Below are 23,938 nucleotides of genomic sequence, written 5' to 3'. Positions count from 1 at the left end.
GCAACACTTGTGTCATATTTATTCTCAAATATTTTAAAGTGGGTTAGTCACGGACTTTGGTTCAATGTGGAATTTTATGCCCTTCGAAAACAGTTTGAGGTGATAAACTTTTCCCACTTATCTACAGAGTGTTATTCTAGTACGTGAATTGTTAGTTGCATCGCATAAGGGGTCTGTTCTATCCCCAGTTTACAACCTGCATCGAGATTTAATGTAGTAAAGTGTAGTCGTCGACAGAAGGTACAAGTGGAATAGGTCTTGGTTATCTTAGGAAGCATACCAAACAAAAATCCAATGCAAGTGTCGTTTAAATCTACTGGTTAAGTTGTTGCTGTTGTTTTCAAAATGGCCAAAGGTAACAAAGTTGAGAAGAGGAACGTTAATGTTCCTCCTAATGGGGCACAAGATGATACTTCGAACCAGAAAGAGAGCCTGCAAAGGAATGTGAGCTTAATCGGTGGTATAGCCTTCATTGTCGGTTCCATGATAGGCTCCGGAATATTTATATCACCGAAGGGTGTCTTACGACAAACGAATAGTGTCGGCATGAGCCTTGTGGTGTGGGCCGTCTGTGGAGCTGTGGCGATGCTGGGTAAGACCTTTCATCTACAATCCATGCTCGGTTTTGACAAATGGCCTATTTTAAAAGAAATTTTGAATTGTAGGGAATAGAAAAACAACAAAATTTCAATACCAATTCCATTTTGGAGTTATTATATATATATATATATATATATATATATATAGAGAGAGAGAGAGAGATAGATATATATATATATTATATATAAATATATATATATGTATATTTATATATATATTATATATATTATTATATATATTTATTTATTTATTATTTATATATATATATATATATATATTTATTTATTATGCCGCTTAATATTATATATATATAGAGAGAGAGAGAGATATAGATATATATATATATATTATATATAAATATATATATATATGTATATTTATATATATATTATATATATTATTATATTTATTTATTTATTTATTATATATATATATATATATATATATATATATATATATATATATATATATATATATATATATATATATATATATATATATATATATATATATATATATTTATTTATTTATTATGCCGCTTAAGAGGCCACAGATGTGGGTAAAACCCGCAAGGGCTTATGGATTACATAGAACTTACACGTCGGGTGGCTTCCAATTTAACATTTTAAATCAACTTTGGAATCTTTTTAATTTAGAAAGTCATTTCATATGGGAAAGCGTACCACAGCACCGGCATATATCATTGAAAGGAAGGAATGAATTATTCATATAAAGGTGTAACACCTCCAAAATGGAATACGTATTGCAATGTTGTTGTTTGTTATCTGTAGGATCACTGTCATATGCTGAGTTGGGAACAATGATGCCAACATCCGGCGGTGAGTTCAGCTACATGAAAGATGGATTTGGCCCTCCGCTGGCCTTCATGTACTCCTGGGTAGCTGTGTTGCTGATTAAGACATCATCCCTTTCTGCCATTAGTACAGTCTTTGGTCAGTACGCTGCTGAAGCTTTTTACAGTTCTCCAGAATGTCCACCGCCTGTCTATGTTATCAAAATGTTAACAGTTACTGCAATTGGTAAGTGCAATCAATGATTCTAAGGTTACTCCAATCCTTCCCATATCATCCCATATCTTTCACGTGATACATACAAACAGACACAAGAGGACAATGTAGGGAACTAGTTTGAACGAGATAAGACTTACAGTGTAGGAGGAGTTCGAGAAACACTTTTCTACACAATTTAGGCCAATTTGACCATTGACCTCCATTGACCTTTGACCCCGACGCTAAACTACTAAATATGTCCTATTTTAAAGTTCATCTCATCATTCGCTTCATGTCGTGTGGTTTAATGCCTTATTCCTACATTTTGACAAACGGAAAATGGCTAGAAACCATATTTTTAGTTTCCTGACCTTTGACCTTTGAGATATGACGTCATCAATTTATTCGTCAAGTGATACTACATAACGTTTTGCGAAAACGTGTTGAATTTTATAGAATGCTGTGTTATATTTAACTTGACAACACGTCAAAGATGCTGTATGTATTGCCTAAAAAGGTATCAAATTGTCCAAGATGTCGTTTCATGATTCTTTGGACTTAAGTGTAAAACCTTCAGGACCGTCACCGTATAGTTGAGAAAGGATATTTTATTAAATTTGAAGTCTGGAAATTTTCAACTTAAAATATCTACATTTCCTAAGCTGAAACTATGTGAATAAATATTTGACTATGGGTTTCAGATGACGAAAATGAAAGAAACGTGTGTCTTATATGGATTTTGAAACTTAAGTATGCTCAGCAGAGTTATCACGTTGCCTGCAAATTATTCTGTTCTGATAGTTTGTTATGATTAGGATTACAGTCAGGCCCACAACCAGGAATTCTGAGTTGGGGAACAAACTATTTAGGAAGGAGGCTCTAGATGTGTGCCCTGTTACTTGGGAATTGTTTTTGTATGTATGGTGGGTACACATTTGTGCAGGGGCACACTATTCTGCACGGGGCGGAAGGAGGCGGAAGGGGCGGAAGGGGGGGGGGGGGCGTAAGATATGCATTCCCTGCTACAGCCTGGCTACGGACCTGCTTGTCGTTTATAAATATATATATAATTGTTTCTTTTACAGTATTACTGATCGTCATCAACTGTATTAGCTCCAAGAGCGCTACTTCTCTTCAGGTTGCCATGACAGCAGCAAAACTCTTTGCTTTGGTACTTATCATTTGCGTCGGTATCGTCAGGATCTTTCAAGGTAACGTTATTCCGTTTTGTTTTCTTAATTATGAATATACAAAATGCAAAATCCAGCATAAACTTCTCCGAAACAAACTACATTTCTATGAACAAATGAACTATTTCCTTCGTATATATCCTTCACAAACAAGAACATTTCCTATGCATATTTATGAGCGAAGGTGTGAGGTGTTGTATAGATTTGATGGCTATAGTACTTGCGAGATAAACCCTTCCGCGGGGCAGAACATAATCACCGTGGTTGACTCTAGTTTAGTGGTTCACCCTTGGGCAGGGGGTTGTCAGGTCTGGGTCAGCCACGCCCACCCCACCCCGTCCCATGCCGAGGTCAAGCTGTCCTCTGCCTTGTCTCCTGTTTTTATGAAGGAGCTGCACCCCGTGAAACTCGAGCAGGATCTCATCCCTACGCACTCGTGCATGACTGGATGACTTTATATCCACACAACAGCCAACAGTGGATGATTAGATGACTTTATATCCACACAACAGCCAACAGTGGATGATTAGATGACTTTATATCCACACAACAGCCAACAGTGGATGATTAGATGACTTTATATCCACACAACAGCCAACAGTGGATGATTAGATGACTTTATATCCCCACAATAGGCAACAGTGGATGATTGGTTTATTTCATGATAAAAATGAATGACAAGTGTAAAGGGATAAAATGAATTAAATCAACAAACAAAAAATGAACTGCAGATTACGAGTTCAGAATAAATAACAATGCAATGAAACTACGATACCAAAGCGAACAAAAGCGAGGAAAATTAATCATAAAGGACAGCTTGTCAGTTTGAAGTATAGAGGTAATGAAACCCCACGGCACTTGAGCTTAGTATCCGATGGAATCCAATGAAAGAAACATATAACAGAATAGTATGAAAATACGAAGGAATTTTAATTGACATTAAACAGATTCAGAGAGTAGATAATTTTATATTTTCATTGCAAGAATTCTTTCGTGTTATCTGAGCTACGTCTGAAATGAGGGTTGTTGGTATCTACTTGATTCATGTATGAATGTTGGTAGTAAAGTAAAATCGTAGCCACGGTGACAAGGGGGGAAGGGGGCGGAGTGGGTCTTTTCAAATGTGGGGGAGTGCAGGACTGTACGTAGAAGAATCTTTCAGCTGTAGTAGAAATTAAGAAAAGGACATGCATTGAAATTATCATTTTGGTGGTTTCATATACCACATCATGACCATTGAAGTATCTTGCAGAATATACAAAAGACTAGTTTTTGGTGCATATGAACTAGATTTATGAAAGGAAAAAACCCTGCAAACTAATGGCACTCTTCAATCACCTGTTAGGAACCTACAAAATAAAGTTCGTCGGCCTAATTAAGGACCCTCAAAGCCATACCGGCTTTGATTCGGTCATCCCAAAAACATGACGTAATAATCGTGGTAACGTTGATCAGTCACCGGCAGAGGAATCTTGTATAGCAACGATCAAAGCTACTTTTGAATTTCCATTTACAGGTCACACAGAATACATCAGTCCCAGCGTCTCATTTGATGGGTCATCCACTAGGATTTTTGCTTATGGCATTGCATTTTACCAAGGGCTATGGGCTTATGATGGATGGTAGGTATAACCACCAACCAATGATACTATGAACTGAGTATAAATGGGATGATTTAGGTGTACTTTGCTGCAACTATGCTTATCTTCACAGGCTGGTAACGTAATGTTATTTGTGTGATTATATTCGGTGGGAACTGATACTCCTCAGCAAATTATAAAGCATTACAATGCTTTGACTTATACGATAGGTAATAAACAGACAAGTCAAACCTGTACATATACTATAGGGTGTTGAGTTATTTGCTGTGTTATGTGGGAGATGATGTGGGTGTGTGCAAGGTACTATGTGCCATATTACGATTGCGATTGCATAATATTAACAAATGTCAGTGTTAAATAACACAAATAGACGATAATATTTTTGGTAGTGATTTAAAAAAAAATCATATTGTTTTCGGCAATAATTTGTAACAAGGTTATATACAGTTACCAATACCACTGCTTTGTTTCACTTCATAATTAATTATTTCAGGTTATTATGTGTACTATCTGAGAGGTGCAAAACATTTTACTATTTTAGCTCTGATTAGGCGTTATATTGGTGGTTATTGTAAATACAGGACCCACAATCAATGAGTAGTTGCCGTCAGCAACTTCTATTTTTGACATACTGTATACTGGCTGGTTAGTGATAGGCATTGCCGCATTGTCCAATATGCAGAGGAGAAAAGTACCCTATACATGGACTCCAAAGTTGAGGGTGCTCTATGAATATTTACAACAAGACTTACAAAAAAAGAAGCATATCAAAGCAGGGAGGGGGCATCATGTGGGGGGTACTATATGGTGTTAATCGCTGGTCCTGTGATAGCTCTGTTATGACGGGTAAATATCAGTTATATCTACAATTACAATGTTTCGCAGTTCATCGTTAGTGCGGCTCTACAATGTTTAAGGCAATCATTCCGTTGCAAGCTAGGAGTGACTTTCCTTTACATTTGCAGTACCCTCAAGTACCCTTCATTACATATGGATTTCCCAAACAGCCCCAACGAACTACATATATATATATATATATATATATCTTGGGTTTCTTGTTCTTCGAATTCTTTTACCAGGAATCAACTCAATTACGCCGTAGAAGAACTGCAGAATCCATACAAGTATGTATGCTTTGAAGTGAATTGTGAAAATTTTAAGAAAAACAAAATCTTATTCAATGTCATAAACGAATCAAAGCAAATATGGATCATCATTATTAATTTATAAACAGCTGGATTTGATTAATGTTATGTCAAATACAATCAAATAGCGCATTCCATTGCTATTCGCAAATGCATTATATGTCAACCAAAACACTATAGGAATACTTGTGAGCAATGAGATTTTTAAATCAGAAAACTACTAACGTATATGTTAAGGTAAGTTTCACACACTTAGTTAAGGCCCAGTAGTCTTTTATGGAGCAACCTTTAGTCTAAGTAAGCTTAATTTAAGTTGTAAAAATTGATCTTTGTGCTGTTGTAAAGTTTCTACTCTGGGATAACCGCGTAATAAAAGAAACTTAATTATACTATAAAGGTAAGTCACTGTTGACAGATGCTTTAAACTCAGCCTTGCCATTAGTCCCGTATTCCACTGTAGAAAAAAACAACACAGAAAGCACTGGTTTGAATACAATTTCAGGCCAGTTAGAAGTAAGAAAAGACAATGAAAGAAGTAGGAACACAACCAACATGTTTTTCATCCGATTTGGGATTCAATTTTTTGGATTGCTGCAACCTTCCACACTTTAAATGACTAAGCAATTCACACTCGTACGTACAACACTTATAGATATGCACATATTGCAAATATGTTTGATGAGAACCCATGAAATTCCCTTCCTGTAATTTAAGAAGACTATTACCATCCTTGATAATAATTTAATAATGTAAATGAACTTAATAAGTCATGGAAACTTGGCTGAGGAAATAATATCTTAAATTCTGAAGTTTTATTAAAGATATGCTATTCCCGAGAAAAACCATATCTTGCTTATTTGTATATATGTGGCGTTTCTTCTCATTTAAATTAGCATATTTATATATTTATTTGCAGAAATCTTCCTCGGGCAGTGATGATTGGTATTCCCTTGGTTACCATAGTCTACTTGCTAACCAACATTGCATACTTCACTGTTTTGTCACCAGACGATCTCCTAGCTTCCAACGCTGTTGCAGTGGTATGTATCATTATTCCGCTTAACATACCGGGATCGAAAACCAACTAGTGGGTTCGTTTTAAAAAGCGTTTTTTTTTCTGCCTTTAAATTTATAGATTGCGATTTATTTATATATTCGTAACAATATTCACAACAACCGAACAATATATTTTCATCAACTTATTTTTTATCGCATTTGTGAACATTTTCTATAATACACATACACGGGGAAGGATCCGTGAACTACGAAATAAGTTTGAGGGGAAAAATGCTAACAGAAGACACCAGGCATAGGCATTCCAGTTTCCGGTTGTATACGACATAATTGACAAAAGTCCTCTTATACACTTTATATACTTTCTCCTTTTTGGCTGATGAGGGTTAGGTTGAAAGGACAATGTAGGTCGGAAGTGAAATTGGCCCAAATTTGATGCCTTGCGCGAAACAACAGTGATGGTTTGGTAATATCAAATTCTACTTAACTTTTAACTAAAATATACGTTAAGAACTGGATTTCAACCTATTAACAAAGATGGCAACCAGAGGCACCTAGAAGTAACCCAACAACCACTTACGTCATGGAGAAGATGCGATCTGCTACTCTGCTTGTTTTTATCAATTAATACGTTTCCTTTATTTCTTATTCAGACTTTTGCAAACCGCATGCTCGGACCAATGGCTTGGATCATACCTCTTTGTGTCTGCTTCTCAACATTTGGTGCTTCCAACGGTATCCTATTCACGGCTGCCAGGTTTGTTTACCTTTTTTTCGATTGTCCTTCGTGCACCTCTATCAAATGAAGATTAACAATATAAACACTACTTGATAACTTCAATAGTTGTGAGTTACAAATAAATATTAACGCTTGTTTATTTTTTTTCATCTCTTCTTCTTGATGAATCAATCATTATTCAGTATTTTAGATATGTTATCGTTCGTAAGTTTAACACAGCAGAACCCCTCGCCCCACCAGAACAGAACAGAACAGACACAAACAATGAAACAAGCAAAGAAACAACAAAAAACAAGAAATAAAAGACTAGCATATATCTGCTAGTCCTCTAGGCCCCTATCTGCAGCATCGGATGAAATTTTCTGAAATTTGAAATGCAATTTTCCCTTGAGGTTCCCGAAGCTGTTTCGATGACAGGAAATTTGTTGAGGATATAAAACGTCTCCCTTTTATTACACCCACTTCTTTTAGTTTTGTGAAACATCTTTTAATGATAGATGAAATCTGAACTTTCAAGGCGAGAATCTTTGTTCTTATCATCAAGTGTTTCCGTAAATTGTCTTTTCTAAACTTTTCAATATTTTTTATGGGTCAATAAGACCACAAAGTAATAATTATTAATTAATTATAAAATATATACTTTTCTATTAGATTAGCGATGGTCTGTAGTCGGGAAGGTCACATGATCAGCATTGTTTCCATGGTGAATGTACACCGCAAGACACCCATGGCAGCTCTAATCTTTGAGGTTTGTTCTTTCGTGTGTTTCCTTTTCAATTCGTTTTTTTTTTAATAAATGTTATTCATGAAAAACATGAATATTATATATTTCCCATGCATGCTTTCAATTTGATAGTCTGATTTTGAAGACAGTAGGGGAAGTTTTAAGAAGGAGAAACTTTCCTTCACTTTCCGGCAAACAATTTAAAACAACTGCATCAACAAGTTATCATTAAATTGCTGACTAACAGTAGAGACATTCTGTGATGCAGCAAGCCTCGTTGGCGCAGTCGGCAGCGCGTCAGTCTCATAATCTGAAGGTCGTGAGTTTGAGCCTCACCCGTGACAGGCATGCCATCAGTTTTATTCATGAAAGCATGAACTTCTACATTCAATGTATGTTCATTGATAAATTCTGTTTGCTTTTAGGAACGCTTAACACGTAGAAACAACTTTTAACATTATGTGTGACACTGGTCTGTATTAAATTTATCATTGTTAACTTAGTTACCATTTCCATAGTAGAGACATTCTAACAGCAAGCCTCGTTGGCGCAGTCGGCAGCGCGTCAGTCTCATAATCTGAAGGTCGTGAGTTCGCGCCTCACACGTGGCAGGCATGCTATCAGTTTTATTCATGAAAGCATGAACTTCTGCATTCAACGTCTGTTCATTTTTTATTTATGTTTGCTTTTAGGAACGCTTAACACGTAGAAAAGCTCTTCTTACAATTTCAAACCACTGTAAACATTATATGTGACACTTGTCTGTATTAAATTTATCATTGTTTACTTAGCTACCATTTCCATAGTAGAGACATCCTGACAGCAAGCCTCGTTGGCGCAGTCGGCAGCGCGTCAGTCTCATAATCTGAAGGTCGTGAGTTCGAGCCTCACACGTGGCAGGCATGCTATCAGTTTTATTCACGAAAGCATGAACTTCTACATTCAACGTCTGTTCATTTTTAAGTTCTGTTTGCTTTTAGGAACGCTTAACGCGTAGAAAAACTCTTCTTACAATTTCAAACATCTTTTAACATTATATGCGACACTGGTCTGTATTTTAAATTGATCATTGTTTACTTAGCTACCATTTCCATAGAAGAGACATTCTGTTATGTATCAGCAAGCCTCGTTGGCGCAGTCGGCAGCGCGTCAGTCTCATAATCTGAAGGTCGTGAGTTCGAGCCTCACACGTGGCAGGCATGCTATCAGTTTTATTTATGAAAGCATGAACTTCTGCATTCAACGTCTGTTCATTTTTTATTTATGTTTGCTTTTAGGAACGCTTAACACGTAGAAAAGCTCTTCTTACAATTTCAAACCACTGTAAACATTATATGTGACACTGGTCTGTATTAAATTTATCATTGTTTACTTAGTTACCATTTCCATAGTAGAGACATTCTGACAGCAAGCCTCGTTGGCGCAGTCGGCAGCTCGTCAGTCTCATAATCTGAAGGTCGTGAGTTCGAGCCTCACAAGTGGCAGGCATGCTATCAGTTTTATTCATGAAAGCATGAACTTCTGCATTCAACGTCTGTTCATTTTTTATTTATGTTTGCTTTTAGGAACGCTTAACACGTAGAAAAGCTCTTCTTACAATTTCAAACCACTGTAAACATTATATGTGACACTTGTCTGTATTAAATTTATCATTGTTTACTTAGCTACCATTTCCATAGTAGAGACATTCTGACAGCAAGCCTCGTTGGCGCAGTCGGCAGCGCGTCAGTCTCATAATCTGAAGGTCGTGAGTTCGAGCCTCACACGTGGCAGGCATGCTATCAGTTTTATTCATGTAAACATGGATTTTGTGTGCATTAAACACTCCAATTTCGTATTTATTACTTTTTCGTACTACGAATAAATACACGAATTACACGTACAATCAGCGCAACGATATCTGCAGTCCGCTTCGCTATCCTCTTAGTTTCCTCGGTATTCATTATTAGCCTGATAACACATATATTTCTTTTACGCGCATGAAAATACTTGAAACATCAGACTTAATGCTTTCTATCACTTTTTTTGTTACTATCGTTCGTTAAGTAGTTTAAGGAATTTGTGCAGCCTCAAATATCTTTTAAGGAAGTTAAATTTAAGTGAGCGATTCTACTGGATTGAATTATAAACAGTATTATGTACTTGCAAAAAGGAGTATCTTGGAATTCATCAAAAGCTCGACTTATGTTCCCGTACTTGGAATGGGATTGAACTAATATAAGCTTTATTTTTGTAGATGTTATTCTGGGATTGTATCGAAGAATCTCTGTCTTAAGCTAGATATTTTAACAGAGCAACTTTTAGTCCATCTGGAATTGGCCGAATGGAAATTCTGTCAAAATTTGGGTTTATCTTTTACAATAATTCTGGAATAAAGCTAAAATTTAACGTACCCTCCTCGACGCCATTTTGTAACGTTTTTGCACCTTGCCATATGGATTTATTTTCTTGTTATTATTCTTTCGTCAAAAGGGTGTGATTGCCATTGTGATGGTCATCCCGAATGACTTTGATTCTCTGGTGAATTATTTTAGTTTCACGTCTTGGATGTTCTATGGACTTTCATGTCTGGCTCATATTGTACTTCGATTTACCCATCCGGAATGGAAGAGACCAATAAGGGTGAGATTAAAACAAAAACGCTTAGAATATCACATGACTTTATATATGACTTTATTTATATAATTCTTGCAAAAGCATGAATTGAACATAGATTTTGATTAACAAATATCATAAATCGTGTTTGTTAATCTCCCATTCATCTGAATTTATAATTACTGCATATGGTTGTAAGCTTGTTTAAGACTAAGTTTGAGGTATTCCATGTTATAAAAAAAACTGCTGCTAACACATTTATTATCCTGTAATTGTACTTAATAACAATAAATCATTATAGTAAATATCATTACTGTGTATTTGTAAGTCAAATAAACTGTAATGTAAACTACAAGACCGTTAAAACGTTAACTTAGTCTGTTATATCCGTCCAACGTATCGTCATTATTAAGTCATGATTTCATACTTTTTTCTGATTGCTTCTCTTGTTTTAGATTCCGTTAGTAATTCCACTTTTAGTGGTAATTTTTTCGATTTATCTCGTGTTGGCACCAGTGATCGATGATCCATCCCTACCCTGGTTATTTGCAGCATTGTTTGTATTGGCTGGTTTGTTTCTGTATTTCCCATTTGTGAAGATGGGATTGCGTATTAAACCATTTGGTATGTTTATCAACGTTATTTTTTCTTCTTTTTCAAATACCTATTTAGCAAGTGAGATATTGTTTCACTAATACAATAACATAATCGAAACAATGCTATATCATATTATGATGTTATTTCAGATTTCACAGTCATATTTTATTGAATGAATCATTATGACAAAACTGGTATCAACACTCTTAATGTAACACCTGCTATGCTGTTAACGGCAAACAGTTTCAGACACTTTGCAAGTCGTAGCCGTTTCTTAATGTATATTAATTATGTTTATGTGTTATTTTAATCATGTGGTGATATTCTAAGGAAGGTTTTTTTAAATCTTTATTTCAGATTACATCACCCTATTTATGCAGCAGTTGCTCCAATCGGCTCCATCTAAATTTGTTGCCCCAGAGGACGATTCCAAGGAATCAACAGATTTGTAGAAATTCAGTTTCCCGTGCTGAAGGAGACAATTTATCAAATGCTATATATTGATATAGGTGTATTGCGACACATATAACACGTTCTTACAGTTATAAATGATAGTATGATTCAATGGTTATAGTTATATTTTAAAGAAATGTGAGAGTTTAATTTGATCAATATAGTTGGCCCATTAGCAAGTCAACCTTTCTCCTTCTGCGAATGGGATTGACACTGAAATATATATTTTGTTGTCATCCTGGAAATACATGTATATGTTAAAGAGGTTTGTTAAAGATACTAAAGAGAACTTATACTTTTCAGTAACTTTACTACAAGCATAGTTATTATACTACAAGGAATGAAAAAAAAGTAATCCTGAGGATAGGAAATTCAGTTCTAAGTGAGGTTTGTTACATTTTACGGAACCTGTGTCTGTTGTCTCCATAAATTCTATAAAATCCAGGAACAACCGGATGCAGACCACGTGACACATATATGGAAGAGAAAAGTATCGTACACTTTGTAAAACCCCATCTCAATTCCTTCTTCCAAGCTCTGTGGTTGTTTGAATGGTAAACCATATTTATCCTTACATATGTTCTTCAAAAACTTGACAACATTGTTGATTCGTTCTTCAAATTTGATAAAGTATATGTTGTCAGTGTTCTCTGCGTCTAGAAATTAACACTATGCAATAAGTTTGTCTGTATGTAAGGAAAACTATTTCCTCATTTAATGATTTGTGCATTATTAAAAAAAAAAGGGTTTTCCAGCTCAGATACCATGATTGCATAAATAATTCTGATGTTGCCAGATGTATTGACAAATTTCACACAATTAAAAAGTAGTTCTATATCCACTTTATGCTATTAGTATGTATTTTGATCTAAAGATAAAGTTTTACAAAGAAGTAGTAGTTTTTGTTAAAAAAATTAATCCTAGCGACCGGAAATGTTCCTTTAAAGTCTCAATACGTGTTTGCTGATGAATTTCGGAAACAAACTTCCGTAGCAGATTCAATGTTTCGTATTATAAATGCACTCTGACCAAATGGCTTTAATGGAGAAAAGCTGTCGCAATCGAAAGAAAAGAAATTTATGTCTGATGCCGTTCTATCGCGAACGATTTACAGTAAAATCACTGTGACCGCCCATTTCAGCATGTTCACTATACACAAATGTAACCTATATATACTCGTATCGTCCACTTTTTGCACCCAATTTCACGGAGGAAACGTCTGAAAGCACCTGTTTATTCATTGCAATGGAAGGAAATGACACAATTTTGCAAGTTTACATAGTTAAGACCGAGAGAAAGATACTATTCAAGAGAAAGGACCTTACACGGGCCAGCCATGAAAGCCATGAAAGCCATGAAAGTCCTATGCCTAAAGGTCGTAAACAAAACAGATAGATTTGATTGGCGCATGATCTGTTGGGCAGGGCTTGCAAGTTTTGATTGAAATATGTAGAATCTACGGACTCGTTGATAAATCAACTCAGTACAAATAATGAATATTGATGTGGAAATTGCTGCATTTTCACTGAGCTATTAGTGCAGTAAGCCTGTAAAGGTCGAAGTTTAAATTTGGCAAACACGTACTGAGACTTGTTGACGTTTCTTCGTATATGTGTTATATGTAAATAAGCATAAATTTGAGCATTACTTGACAACGGCTCCATAGCAATTAAATGTTAGTATGATTTATAAAGACTACTTTCTCGTAGATAATCTGGTTGAATACTTTGTGCATAATGTATCCTGTTTTCTAGGATCTGAATGATTCAATTAAACAATAGTATACACATATATCTTTGAAATGAAAACACAATCAAAGCGAATGCTGTCAAGTGTTAGGCGGAAAGATGCTATGTAAGTTTATGATTCCAAGAGAGTAACTTGACTCCTTGGACTAAATGTCCGAAATGTTCATTTATAAGTAATTGGCACATTTTTGCAAAAAAGTTCAGAAATAAACTGGTTACTGTAGCAAAAGACTGTCGTTGGTTTAGTCAACGGTAAAATTTGGTTTGTTAAAAAAAAGGAGCATGCAATGCATGCCAAACAGTTCATATTTGTTTTTTCAAGAACATTGCTAAAAACCTCGGACGAATGCTCGAGATATATGTAAGTTTATGATTCCAAGAGAGTAACTTAACTCCTACACTGTAAAACCCAACCGGTAGATGAGCTTTCTGAACAAGGGTTATGACAGTCAGGATGACTCAATAATGTTAAAATAAGCGTTACAACATGATTTACGTAAGTTTTATGCGGAAACGTAGATCAACGTATGAAGATATCGTTGTTTCAACTTGTGATGGTCGAGTATCAAAACATTTCTACATGAAAACGACTGGAAAGAGAAGACTGTGCGTATTTGCAACAAAATTACCGGTAAGTGATCTCTCGCGCGCGCGTATATCGACTAAGTAGATAACATACGTCAGGGGCCAGCTTTTCCAAGTCTAGGATGATTTACGGTTCGTATTTAGAATGATAAATGCTCAATACAGTAATGATATTCGCAAAGATTCGACTGAATCTGAAATATGTTGTTAAAATTAGCCCAAGTCAAAGTTTAAAACTTGCAGCATGAAATTATATGCGTGATTGAATTGGATTAGAAAAGTTACTATTTCAACAGCCTAGCCTACAAAATTTATAAGCTCCATTTCACGTTGAACGTAGGCTGTGCATTAGGTTAGGCTATAGAGCTTTACAGATAGGCCTAACCATTAACAGTTGCGCAGTGTGAGACAAAGGAGTAAAACATTCGGTTCATCAGCATGAGCTCATGTGGTTAATACATGGTACTGATTAGCAAATTTGAATGAGGTATAATTTAGAGATATGTTTGTTGTGATTGGCAGTGATAGTGGTCATTCTGTACTAGCAAATATACAAACTATTATTGTTGATAAAAACAATGGATGGCTTGTAGTAAAATTGCATAAATCTATTTTTCAAAGCCACATTGGAGCATACAAAGTGACAGAGACTGAAAACTATGATCAAGTAGTTTGTCCAGGTAATCTTAAAGATTACTACCCTCTAACTTCCTACGCTATGAGAGAAGCTGAAGTGGTTGTGTTGAAACACTCTGTAGATATACATGAAGAACAATAGGAGTTACCCTAAGTTGAGTTGTCTGTGATAAAGCATGAGCCTTACTAAACGTTGAAAGATGCAGTACTTGGATGACATTTATATGCAAAATATCTACCCATGCAAGTAGCCAAGAGTAGATGTACAGTAGATCAGCTGCCATACTGCATATTTATGCAGTGCATTTGGTATACTGCAGCTGAATGGGTTGTTGCACTTACTGCTAAAATATTACTATGTGGTACAGTACTGTAATTCTAAGGGGAGTGTACGAAACGATATAGCCAGCTTCTAACTCACTTACATTGTTCTCTTTTCATGCATAGGATTGCTCAGAAATTGATACTATGTACAAATTGAGGGTAGTGTTGTCACCAAAGGACATTCAGAAGGTGTCCCTTGAGCAACGTCCAGAGTCTGTTGAAAACCTTATGGAAACTTTGAAAGATAAGTTAAGCCTTGAAGGCAGTTTCACTTTGCAATATGCTGATCCAGACTTTGGCGGTGAGATGGTGAATCTGACTAATGCAAATGATTTACCAGAGACATGTGCATCTGTCCAAGTGATATATACTGAAATTGCTGAAGAGCAGTGCTATCGGAGTAGTACACCCTCACTGTCATCTGTCGGTTCGTTCGGAAGCTCACATGACACTATGAGTGTTAGTTCAAATAATGACATACAGTCGGTAGAAGCCAAACTGAGACAAGGGTGTTGGCCAGAGGTCTTTCAGGTACCTAAAGTAGGCCCAGAGCTGGAACTGGTTTTTGAAGATGGTAACAGAAAGTATCTGTCAGAAGGAAAGAAGCACCTAGACTTAAGCAAAGATCACAAAAGTCAGTTCCTTGATGCGATTGCTAACCGCATTTGGGAGTACAAAGCTTATCCAACACACATGGAATACACTGAAGTAGCAAAAGCAATCATGAGGACCTATCCTTGTTTGGCTGAAAAGGGAAGTTCCTCTGGCTATGATGAAATACTTAACATCATCAAATTTAAGATGGGTAATCTTAGAGCAAAAATGAGAAATTTGGACTGCATGGAACTAAACGTTAACTCAAGGAAGAGCTCCTACCCTGGAACATCTTCATCAAAACACAAAAAACCAAAGAGAGCAGAAATAAATTACTTACCAGACATTCCAATTGGAGAAGATGCAACAAGTATGGAGTCTTATTGAGAAAACTTTTGCACAGAAGTTCAAAAGAGAAACAGGGACATGGACAAGATTTTAAAAATGATGATAAGGACCTATGCATACCGTAGACAGGACCTGGTCTTAAATGTGCCAGCCGCCGACGAAATGGTAGAAAAATGCCCGCCTTATTTCTTCCCAGTGAAGTAAGTTCCTTAATTGTTCATTAACTTATTGGGGGTGCTGTCTCCTTCACTAAAATTGGACATTTTGTTTTGTATTTTTAATGATATAGTAGCTGCAGTGTATAATGAGTAGTAAAAGTAATCACAGTGGGTGATTAGTGTTAGAGATGTTTTATTTCTTAAATGTATAAAATTTTGGTAAAATACAGAAAAAAAGAGATACAAAGTATGTGGTCTAATATGGTGCAGCAGGGTGATCTGATCATTAATTAGCTGGTAGATGTATTTTTTAACCCATGGATGTCAGTCACCATTACTTATTTTGTTTGTCACTATTATCTGCACTAAATACCTGTAAAATTAGTTTATAACTGTATATTATATATGGTCTTACCCAGGATTCCGATTGGCAGTTGACTACCATCGACAAATGCACTTACAAGTTGCATTTATACTCTCACTTGGTAATGGCTTTCTATAATATTGCTACCTGGCAAAAGGGAGCCATCTTCTTTTCATGGGGCAAACTTAACTAAATATTGTTTTCTACATTTCTCATTTTATTCTTTCAGTTGAAGGCTGAGTTTTCGAGGTTAAGCAACCTTGCTCTGGACAGCACTTTCTTTTCTTCACTAGACCAACACCTTGACAGAATGGTGGAAATATTGTCAACCAGACAAAAGTTTCAGAACTTGTTTCACTTTGAGACAGGGGTAGGCTATATAACACATTCTGTAGTGTATGGTATGATCAGATAATACAAGAGCTCATTCATCTATATTCTTGTTTTAGCAATACTTAAAATACAGTAAATAAGAGTACATACTTTTTATTAGAAATTACCTTGTGACAATTTAACAGTTACATTTTGCATTGTGTGTACAATATTACATGCAAAACTAGCATAAAGGTATGCTGTATTTGCCCCAAATATACCAGAAATTCAAATATGGTCACCTTTGGTCAAAATTCTTGCACTGTTTTTATTACCACCTTAGAGGAAATTTACTTTAATTTTGGTTTGTTTCATTTTTGCATTCTACTGTATATGTTAACAACACCATTGGTTTATTTGATCCATCGTAAGTACAAATTGTGTCCTGGATGTAGTTTCAAGAAAAAGGGATTGCTGAATATTTTTGCTAATGACAGCTTAAACAATAATATTCTTTAGTTAAAGAAGTTAATATATTGCTGTTTTAGTGTAATTTATCAACAAAAAATAAACCGTCAGGCTACTTAAATAACCCTCTTAACAATTTGAAACCATGCCTGTGGCATTACATTCCGTTATAAACATTTATAGTTATCATGCATCTGAAGTGTTTAAATAGTTCATGTGGTGTCCAGAGAGATATTGCAAAACTCCATTTGACTGGTAATTATCTTGTTTCTCGGTAAATCTTGAAAATGTGTTGAAACAAATTGTAATATGGAACAGGATGCCATGGGAAATTGTTTCTCTGCTTTTACATTTCAACTTATGAAGAATTGTTGATTGGGTGAATAGGCACTAATAATAATCATTGTAATAATCAAAGAGCGAAACAAAGTTAATTTTATGATATGCCGATGTTTTCTTCAGGCAGAGAAATGACATAATAGCCCACACCTCTAGTGAGTTGGAAGGGTCCAAAAATGTCTGAAAAAAAATTCTATCAGGCTTAAACTCTAGTTTACATTTTCATTTTTATTCAGAGCCATTGTTTGTTAAATAATCACTTTGTACTTGCTTAGTTATGGAGAATTTCTAACAGCTTGCTTGCACCAATGTGATTGGTATCATAGTATATGTTTCAGAAATAATTTGCAAAATTTGAACTTACAAACATGTTCATCCTAAACAAAGCCCAATGAGGGATGTACTGTGAAATCATTTACAGGAAGTCAGTATTAACATTATATATACTGATAAAGGAAAATGCATCAGATATCTGTGTTGTGATGAAACTATTCAAATCACAGTAATACAAGTGTTTGAAGGATCCAAAAACTGGCAAAAGACAGGATTGACAATAGAATTCTTTCAAAGTATTTTGTGTTCCAAATGGGTAAAAATAAAGTGCTTTGCTGTAAAGATCTAAAAAACAAACATTTTTCATTATGACTTTACTTTGCATGCAGGTTTTCATGAGTAAAGACTGTTGTGCTTCCTCTCAGATTATTAAAAGAGTTTTACAGAGTTGCCTTATCTTATGATTAAAATGTAAGTTTTTGAGTACAAAGGACCAAACAGGGGCTATTTGCTGAACCCTGGCTTGATTTCATATACCCCTTTCTAGGATGAAAGGTTGTATGTGATTCCCCAAACATATCCTTAGCTTTCATGGGAACTAGTTTCATGGTTATTTCTAATATAAGGGATCAAAATATCCTGAAAAGAAATTTTTCATATCATTGAAAAGATGAAGTTCCTGTTCTATGCTTGGTTTTTACAATTGAACAATGCTCTTATCCATCATAACTAGTCTTTGTCATAAAACCAGATGCAAGAACAATTGGTCGCATCACAATAGCTTTGCTAATGACAACTTTAAGTGCATTCCTTTAGTTAATGAAACATTGGTGTTTTGAGCATCGTTGCCTATTTACATGATGATGTAATTATGATTCACCTATAAAACTATTTGCCACAAAATTAAAAGTCTTTAGCAAAAACAATCATATTGTAAATGGCTGAGAGGAGTGGTTACTTCTTACTTCTTGGCTTTTAACAACATTGGTTATTTCCAGCAGCCATAACATATTAATTTTAATTCTGTATTTCATACCAAAGAACACATGCACTTGAAATTGGTATTTACTATCTCAAATGAATCATGGAAATGAATGATTGCAGCAGGCATGTACCCATGTTCCATGTTCTTCTGTATCTCATTACTGATACAGTTTGGCGTTGTTTCCACCGATAAAAGTATTAGGCACCTTTTATGCGTTTGATTATTTCTTCTATTTCCTTGTTTAATACATAGTTACTGACTTCAGAAGTTGAAAATAAAGTTGTGTTGTTAACTTGGCAATATATAGTTTTCTTTACTAAAATTGTCTGTTGTCATAACTCAATTAAATTGAGGTAACCCGCTGCCTAGAATATGCCAAGTAGCGTCAACTTAAATATTCAAAGTTAACTCTGGAGATAATGGAAAGTGGGAAAAACTTGAATTGGTCTTGTCAGTTTAAAGAGGAAAGGCTATGCTGTATCAGCTCTAAAGTTTTAGTTACCATAACTTGCCCAGCTTTTTCTCAAAAAATTATAAAGATTAAATTTGTTGGACTTTGCTGATATCTGTTGCCACAACTGATGAACATGAAGTGTAACAAAGTAAAACCAGTGAGTTGGTTGTAACCACTACTGTCAAGTCTTACTTATGAAGTGGCTGGGTTAGTAGAGTGAACTTAAAAAAGTTAAGGCAGCGGGTTACCTCGACTTTTTCAAGTTGTCTTGACGTGTTGGGTTTTACAGTGTAGAACTAAATGTCCGAAATGTCCGAAATGTTCATTTATAAGTAATTGGCACATTTATGAAAAAAAGTTCAGAAATAAACTGGTTACTGTAGCAAAAGACTGCCATTGGTTTAGTCAACGGTAAAATTTGGTTTTTTAAAAAAAAAGGAGCATGCAATGCATGCCAAACAGTTCATATTTGTTTTTTCAAGAACATTGCTTAAAACCTCGGACGAATGCTCGAGATATATGTAAGTTTATGATTCCAAGAGAGTAACTTAACTCCTTGAACTAAACGTCCGAAATGTCCGAAATGTTCATTTATAAGTAATTGGCACATTTATGAAAAAAAGTTCAGAAATAAACTGGTTACTGTAGCAAAAGACTGCCATTGGTTTAGTCAACGGTAAAATTTGGTTTTTTTAAAAAAAAAAGGAGCATGCAATGCATGCCAAACAGTTCATATTTGTTTTTTCAAGAACATTGCTGAAAACCTCGGACGAATGCTCGAGATATATGTAAGTTTATGATTCCAAGAGAGTAACTTAACTCCTAGAACTAAATGTCCGAAATGTTCATTTATAAGTAATTGGCACATTTATGAAAAAAAGTTCAGAAATAAACTGGTTACTGTAGCAAAAGACTGCCATTGGTTTAGTCAACGGTAAAATTTGGTTTTTTTAAAAAAAAAAGGAGCATGCAATGCATGCCAAACAGTTCATATTTGTTTTTTCAAGAACATTGCTGAAAACCTCGGACGAATGCTCGAGATATATGTAAGTTTATGATTCCAAGAGAGTAACTTAACTCCTTGAACTAAACGTCCGAAATGTCCGAAATGTCCGAAATGTTCATTTATAAGTAATTGGCACATTTATGAAAAAAAGTTCAGAAATAATCTGGTTACTGTAGCAAAAGACTGCCATTGGTTTAGTCAACGGTAAAATTTGTTTTTTTTTTAAAAAAAGGAGCATGCAATGCATGCCAAACAGTTCATATTTGTTTTTTCAAGAACATTGCTTAAAACCTCGGACGAATGCTCGAGATATATGAATCTTTCTTACACTGCTTTAAATGTGTTGCCATGGTTACACTCTTTGAGTTCGATGCATCGACTGGTTTTTGCTTCCGTCGAGGTGACTTCATGATATAGCTCTTAGATCTTTTTTGGTTGTAAGTTATGAGATTATATGCGAAAGATCCATACATATAGTCAAATCTCAATAAATGCATTTATATTGTATTAATGAATGTCTGTTTGTTTTTTATTGTTAAGTTGGTTACGCTGAATACCCGTAACAAATATAAGACAATAGAGAAGACACAATGTACAAGAATGACTAATTGCTGTTTATGACCAGTTTAGTATCAAATCTGCACATGACTAATTGCTGTTTATGACCAGTTTAGTATCAAATGTTTATTAAGTGTGTATTTTGTAACATTTTGGTATTTCTCGTTGAGAATGTTGGTATAAAGTGTAGGGCATGTCCAACTTATACGAACGAACATTCTGATGATAGACTCTTCGTCTTTTCCCCTTACACTCACGGATAATGTTATGTCTTGGACATACTTCGAGGGCACATCCGTTGTTACAGCTCAGAATTGACCCACCCCCACCCCGAGTGTTCAATGCAACTAGTGTATAAACCCTTCGGGATACGTTAGTGTAAAATCATCCACAGTATATAATATTTCGTCTAGAGGAAATAAACGTGAATTAAATATATCTATTTTATTTTGCATAACCAAACGCTTGTGACACTGGTGCGTCATATACCAATGGTAATCATTAATTCAAGAAGGAAACTCCTCTTAGCATAAGCAAATCCAATATACCTCTTCTTTATGATAGCCTATGATTGGTCAATACTAATATGGTAGTACTTATACGGAATTGACACAATGTACAATATAAGCGTATGCCTCTATCGAACGTAGACAATACTTCAGCGTAGATATTAATTATATTAATTGGGAACTTGTGACCTACCTAGCCCACTGACTTTGGTGACAATGATGACAAAGCTCGAGAAGACTATAGGTCTCAGTTACACCCCTCCCCCACCCCCTCACTTGAAAACGTATCCTAATCATGGTTTACGAGAGATTCCAAACGAGGTTTATTGATATCTCTATGCATTGATGATATAGCAAAGTAGGCCTACTAACGCCGTGACATTGGACATGTGTTAATCTGAGAAGGCCTTTTTGCCGCTGAAGTAGCAAAAGGGATGTTGGAAAATTGTGTTTCAAATTACTTTGGCAAGGCTTCAACTAATATAATCAGTATCGAATCAAATACACGACTGCACTATTGACTATACTGCAAGATGGAATTCGCACCCTTCAGTAAATCCAACTTTTTGTTCTTGAAAGACAAACTTGCTTACATCTTCACCGCTGAGGAGTTGATTCAATCGAACTTTGATAAAGTTGGTAAACATGAGTTGAAATTTCCACCCTAAGAAGCGGCAATTTCTAAGCAACTCGTTTTTGAGGTCATCGGTATGTGGTTAGTTTAGGGTCACCTATTATTGTACTACCTGGATGAAGTGCCTGGAAGAACTTACTAAGGCAGTTATACACAATGGCACGAATTGAAGCTGTTGCAGATATGGATTCTAATTCTCCTTCGAAAGAATTAACATATGATATTCATCATTCTGACCAGAGAGACAAGGAGAGCCTTACCAGAGATATCAACTTGATTGGTGGAATAGCCATCATCGTCGGTAACATGATTGGTTCTGGAATATTTATATCACCGAAGGGTGTTCTACAACAAACCGAGAGCGTGGGTATGAGTCTCGTAGTCTGGACTCTGTGTGGAGTGGCTGCAATGTTAGGTAAGGTGATTTTTGTTATATCTTTCACTAACTATTCCAACTTTTGTTGTTGTTGTTGTTGAATGATATTACTTCTTTGAATATAAGAATAGATTTGCAAGAATGACGGTGCTATATGAAATTGTCAACTTTTGATTATGGCAACCCTGATGATGATGATGATGATGATGATGATGATGATGATGATGATGATGATGATGATGATGATGATGATGATGATGATGATGATGATGATGATGATGATGATGATGATGATGATGATGATGGTGGTGGTATTTCCTTTGTAGGATCTCTTTCATTTGCTGAATTGGGAACAATAATCCCAACGTCAGGCGGTGAGTTCAGCTACATAAAGACGGGATTTGGTCCTCCACTGGCTTTCCTTTACTCCTGGGTAGCTGTATTGCTGATACGGACATCTACCCTCGCTGCTATTACTACAATATTTGCTCAGTATCTTGCAGAGGCATTTAGCAGTTCTTCCTCGTGTTCACCTCCCAGCTATATCGTCAAAATTATTGCAGTTAATGCGATTGGTAAGTTCACTATTTAAGGGCATTAACACAGATCGTTGTGTTATCACAAACATTAACTTACGTTATATACTTACAGACATCCGATATGCATGTACTTGTTGAAACGCCTGAAAGACGAAGAGGAGCATAACACTGTAAACTTGAAATCAGTATATCTTTCGTTTTATGTTTAGAATTATTGTGGATATTTAGCAACCATAGTTTGAACACTTCACAAAAGTTCTTTGTGCTAAATCTACACAAACACTCAACAAACATACAAACGGACACACACAAACTAATGTATGTATTGTAACGCTGCCAACGTCCAAGGGTGGGGAACGCCCTGTCTCGGAACCAACCGAAGGGGCAGAAAATGTAAGAGGGGGATGGTACGAAACCAAACTCAAAACTGGACAGCAGATATCGAAAGTGTAAGATTATTAAGTATATAATTCTCACCTCGTTCTTTACACTAGTTTACATACTATCCCTAGATACATGTAACACATGGCCGCGCTAGGGCACCTTTAATGACTGTAGCAGCCCACCTATCCCCAACGTGGCCCATTTTACCCAACGTTACTTCATTTAAACCCTGACGTTTTCATTTGGCACTGAATCTCGAGAATTGCCGAAATATATAATAGCACGTATGTACAAACAGTACAGCGTTTATTACACACCTTTTTACACAGGCGTGTGTGCAGCGACGAATGCAGTTACCGACACTCTTAAGACTATGGATGATTTGGTCGAGACTTCTGGTTCTTATCTACGGATTCCCTTAAGCTAATTCCAATTGCCAACAGCCTCTCCTATTCTTATGAGGCGTAACGCACATCTTATCAAATAAGATTTTCGGTGGGAGATACGGTAGAATATATAAAATATAGCACAAAGTTTCCACAATTTGACCCCTGGTGACTTCAATGACATTTGACCTTCACAAAATAGGCGTCTTCTATTCAATATGGTACTCCTACACGCCATATTTAACGTTGGTCCAAGCTTCTTTTCTTGAGATATCGTGTTTATAAGCAAG

The 23,938-nt window shown here is 35.7% G+C and overlaps 2 protein-coding genes and 6 non-coding genes across 8 annotated transcripts in view; all 8 read left to right on the top strand.

Moving 5' to 3' along the window:
- The first annotated feature begins 82 nt into the window (after positions 1 to 82).
- Positions 83 to 20,769, top strand: LOC139965602 (b(0,+)-type amino acid transporter 1-like). The gene is made up of 13 exons (XM_071968138.1): positions 83 to 592; positions 1,392 to 1,640; positions 2,696 to 2,821; positions 4,317 to 4,422; positions 5,481 to 5,525; positions 6,463 to 6,586; positions 7,214 to 7,317; positions 7,951 to 8,047; positions 10,496 to 10,645; positions 11,074 to 11,242; positions 11,573 to 14,047; positions 15,085 to 16,103; positions 16,655 to 20,769. Exons 1-11 carry the CDS (start codon positions 346 to 348, stop codon positions 11,665 to 11,667), a joined length of 1,512 nt encoding a protein of 503 aa, XP_071824239.1. The 5' UTR covers positions 83 to 345; the 3' UTR covers positions 11,668 to 14,047; positions 15,085 to 16,103; positions 16,655 to 20,769.
- Positions 8,295 to 8,367, top strand: Trnam-cau (transfer RNA methionine (anticodon CAU)). The gene has a single exon. It is a non-coding gene; the product is annotated as a tRNA-Met (tRNA).
- Trnam-cau (transfer RNA methionine (anticodon CAU)) lies at positions 8,562 to 8,634 on the top strand. Its single transcript has one exon. It is a non-coding gene; the product is annotated as a tRNA-Met (tRNA).
- On the top strand, positions 8,850 to 8,922 carry Trnam-cau (transfer RNA methionine (anticodon CAU)). Its single transcript has one exon. It is a non-coding gene; the product is annotated as a tRNA-Met (tRNA).
- Positions 9,147 to 9,219, top strand: Trnam-cau (transfer RNA methionine (anticodon CAU)). Its single transcript has one exon. It is a non-coding gene; the product is annotated as a tRNA-Met (tRNA).
- On the top strand, positions 9,435 to 9,507 carry Trnam-cau (transfer RNA methionine (anticodon CAU)). Its single transcript has one exon. It is a non-coding gene; the product is annotated as a tRNA-Met (tRNA).
- Positions 9,723 to 9,795, top strand: Trnam-cau (transfer RNA methionine (anticodon CAU)). The gene has a single exon. It is a non-coding gene; the product is annotated as a tRNA-Met (tRNA).
- A 1,305-nt stretch (positions 20,770 to 22,074) lies between the features above and the next one.
- Positions 22,075 to 23,938, top strand: part of LOC139965600 (b(0,+)-type amino acid transporter 1-like) — a 27,150-nt gene continuing 25,286 nt past the window's right edge. The window contains exons 1-2 of the mRNA XM_071968137.1: positions 22,075 to 22,378; positions 22,666 to 22,914. Coding sequence (XP_071824238.1) covers positions 22,120 to 22,378; positions 22,666 to 22,914 — 508 coding nt within the window. The 5' untranslated portion in view covers positions 22,075 to 22,119. The remainder of the gene's footprint in view (positions 22,379 to 22,665; positions 22,915 to 23,938) is intronic.

The sequence above is a fragment of the Apostichopus japonicus genome, chromosome 3, assembly GCF_037975245.1.
Source record: "Apostichopus japonicus isolate 1M-3 chromosome 3, ASM3797524v1, whole genome shotgun sequence".
Taxonomy (NCBI): Eukaryota; Metazoa; Echinodermata; class Holothuroidea; order Aspidochirotida; family Stichopodidae; genus Apostichopus; species Apostichopus japonicus.
Note: the sequence above shows the minus strand (reverse complement) of the source record. Positions and strands in the feature narration are given on the sequence as shown.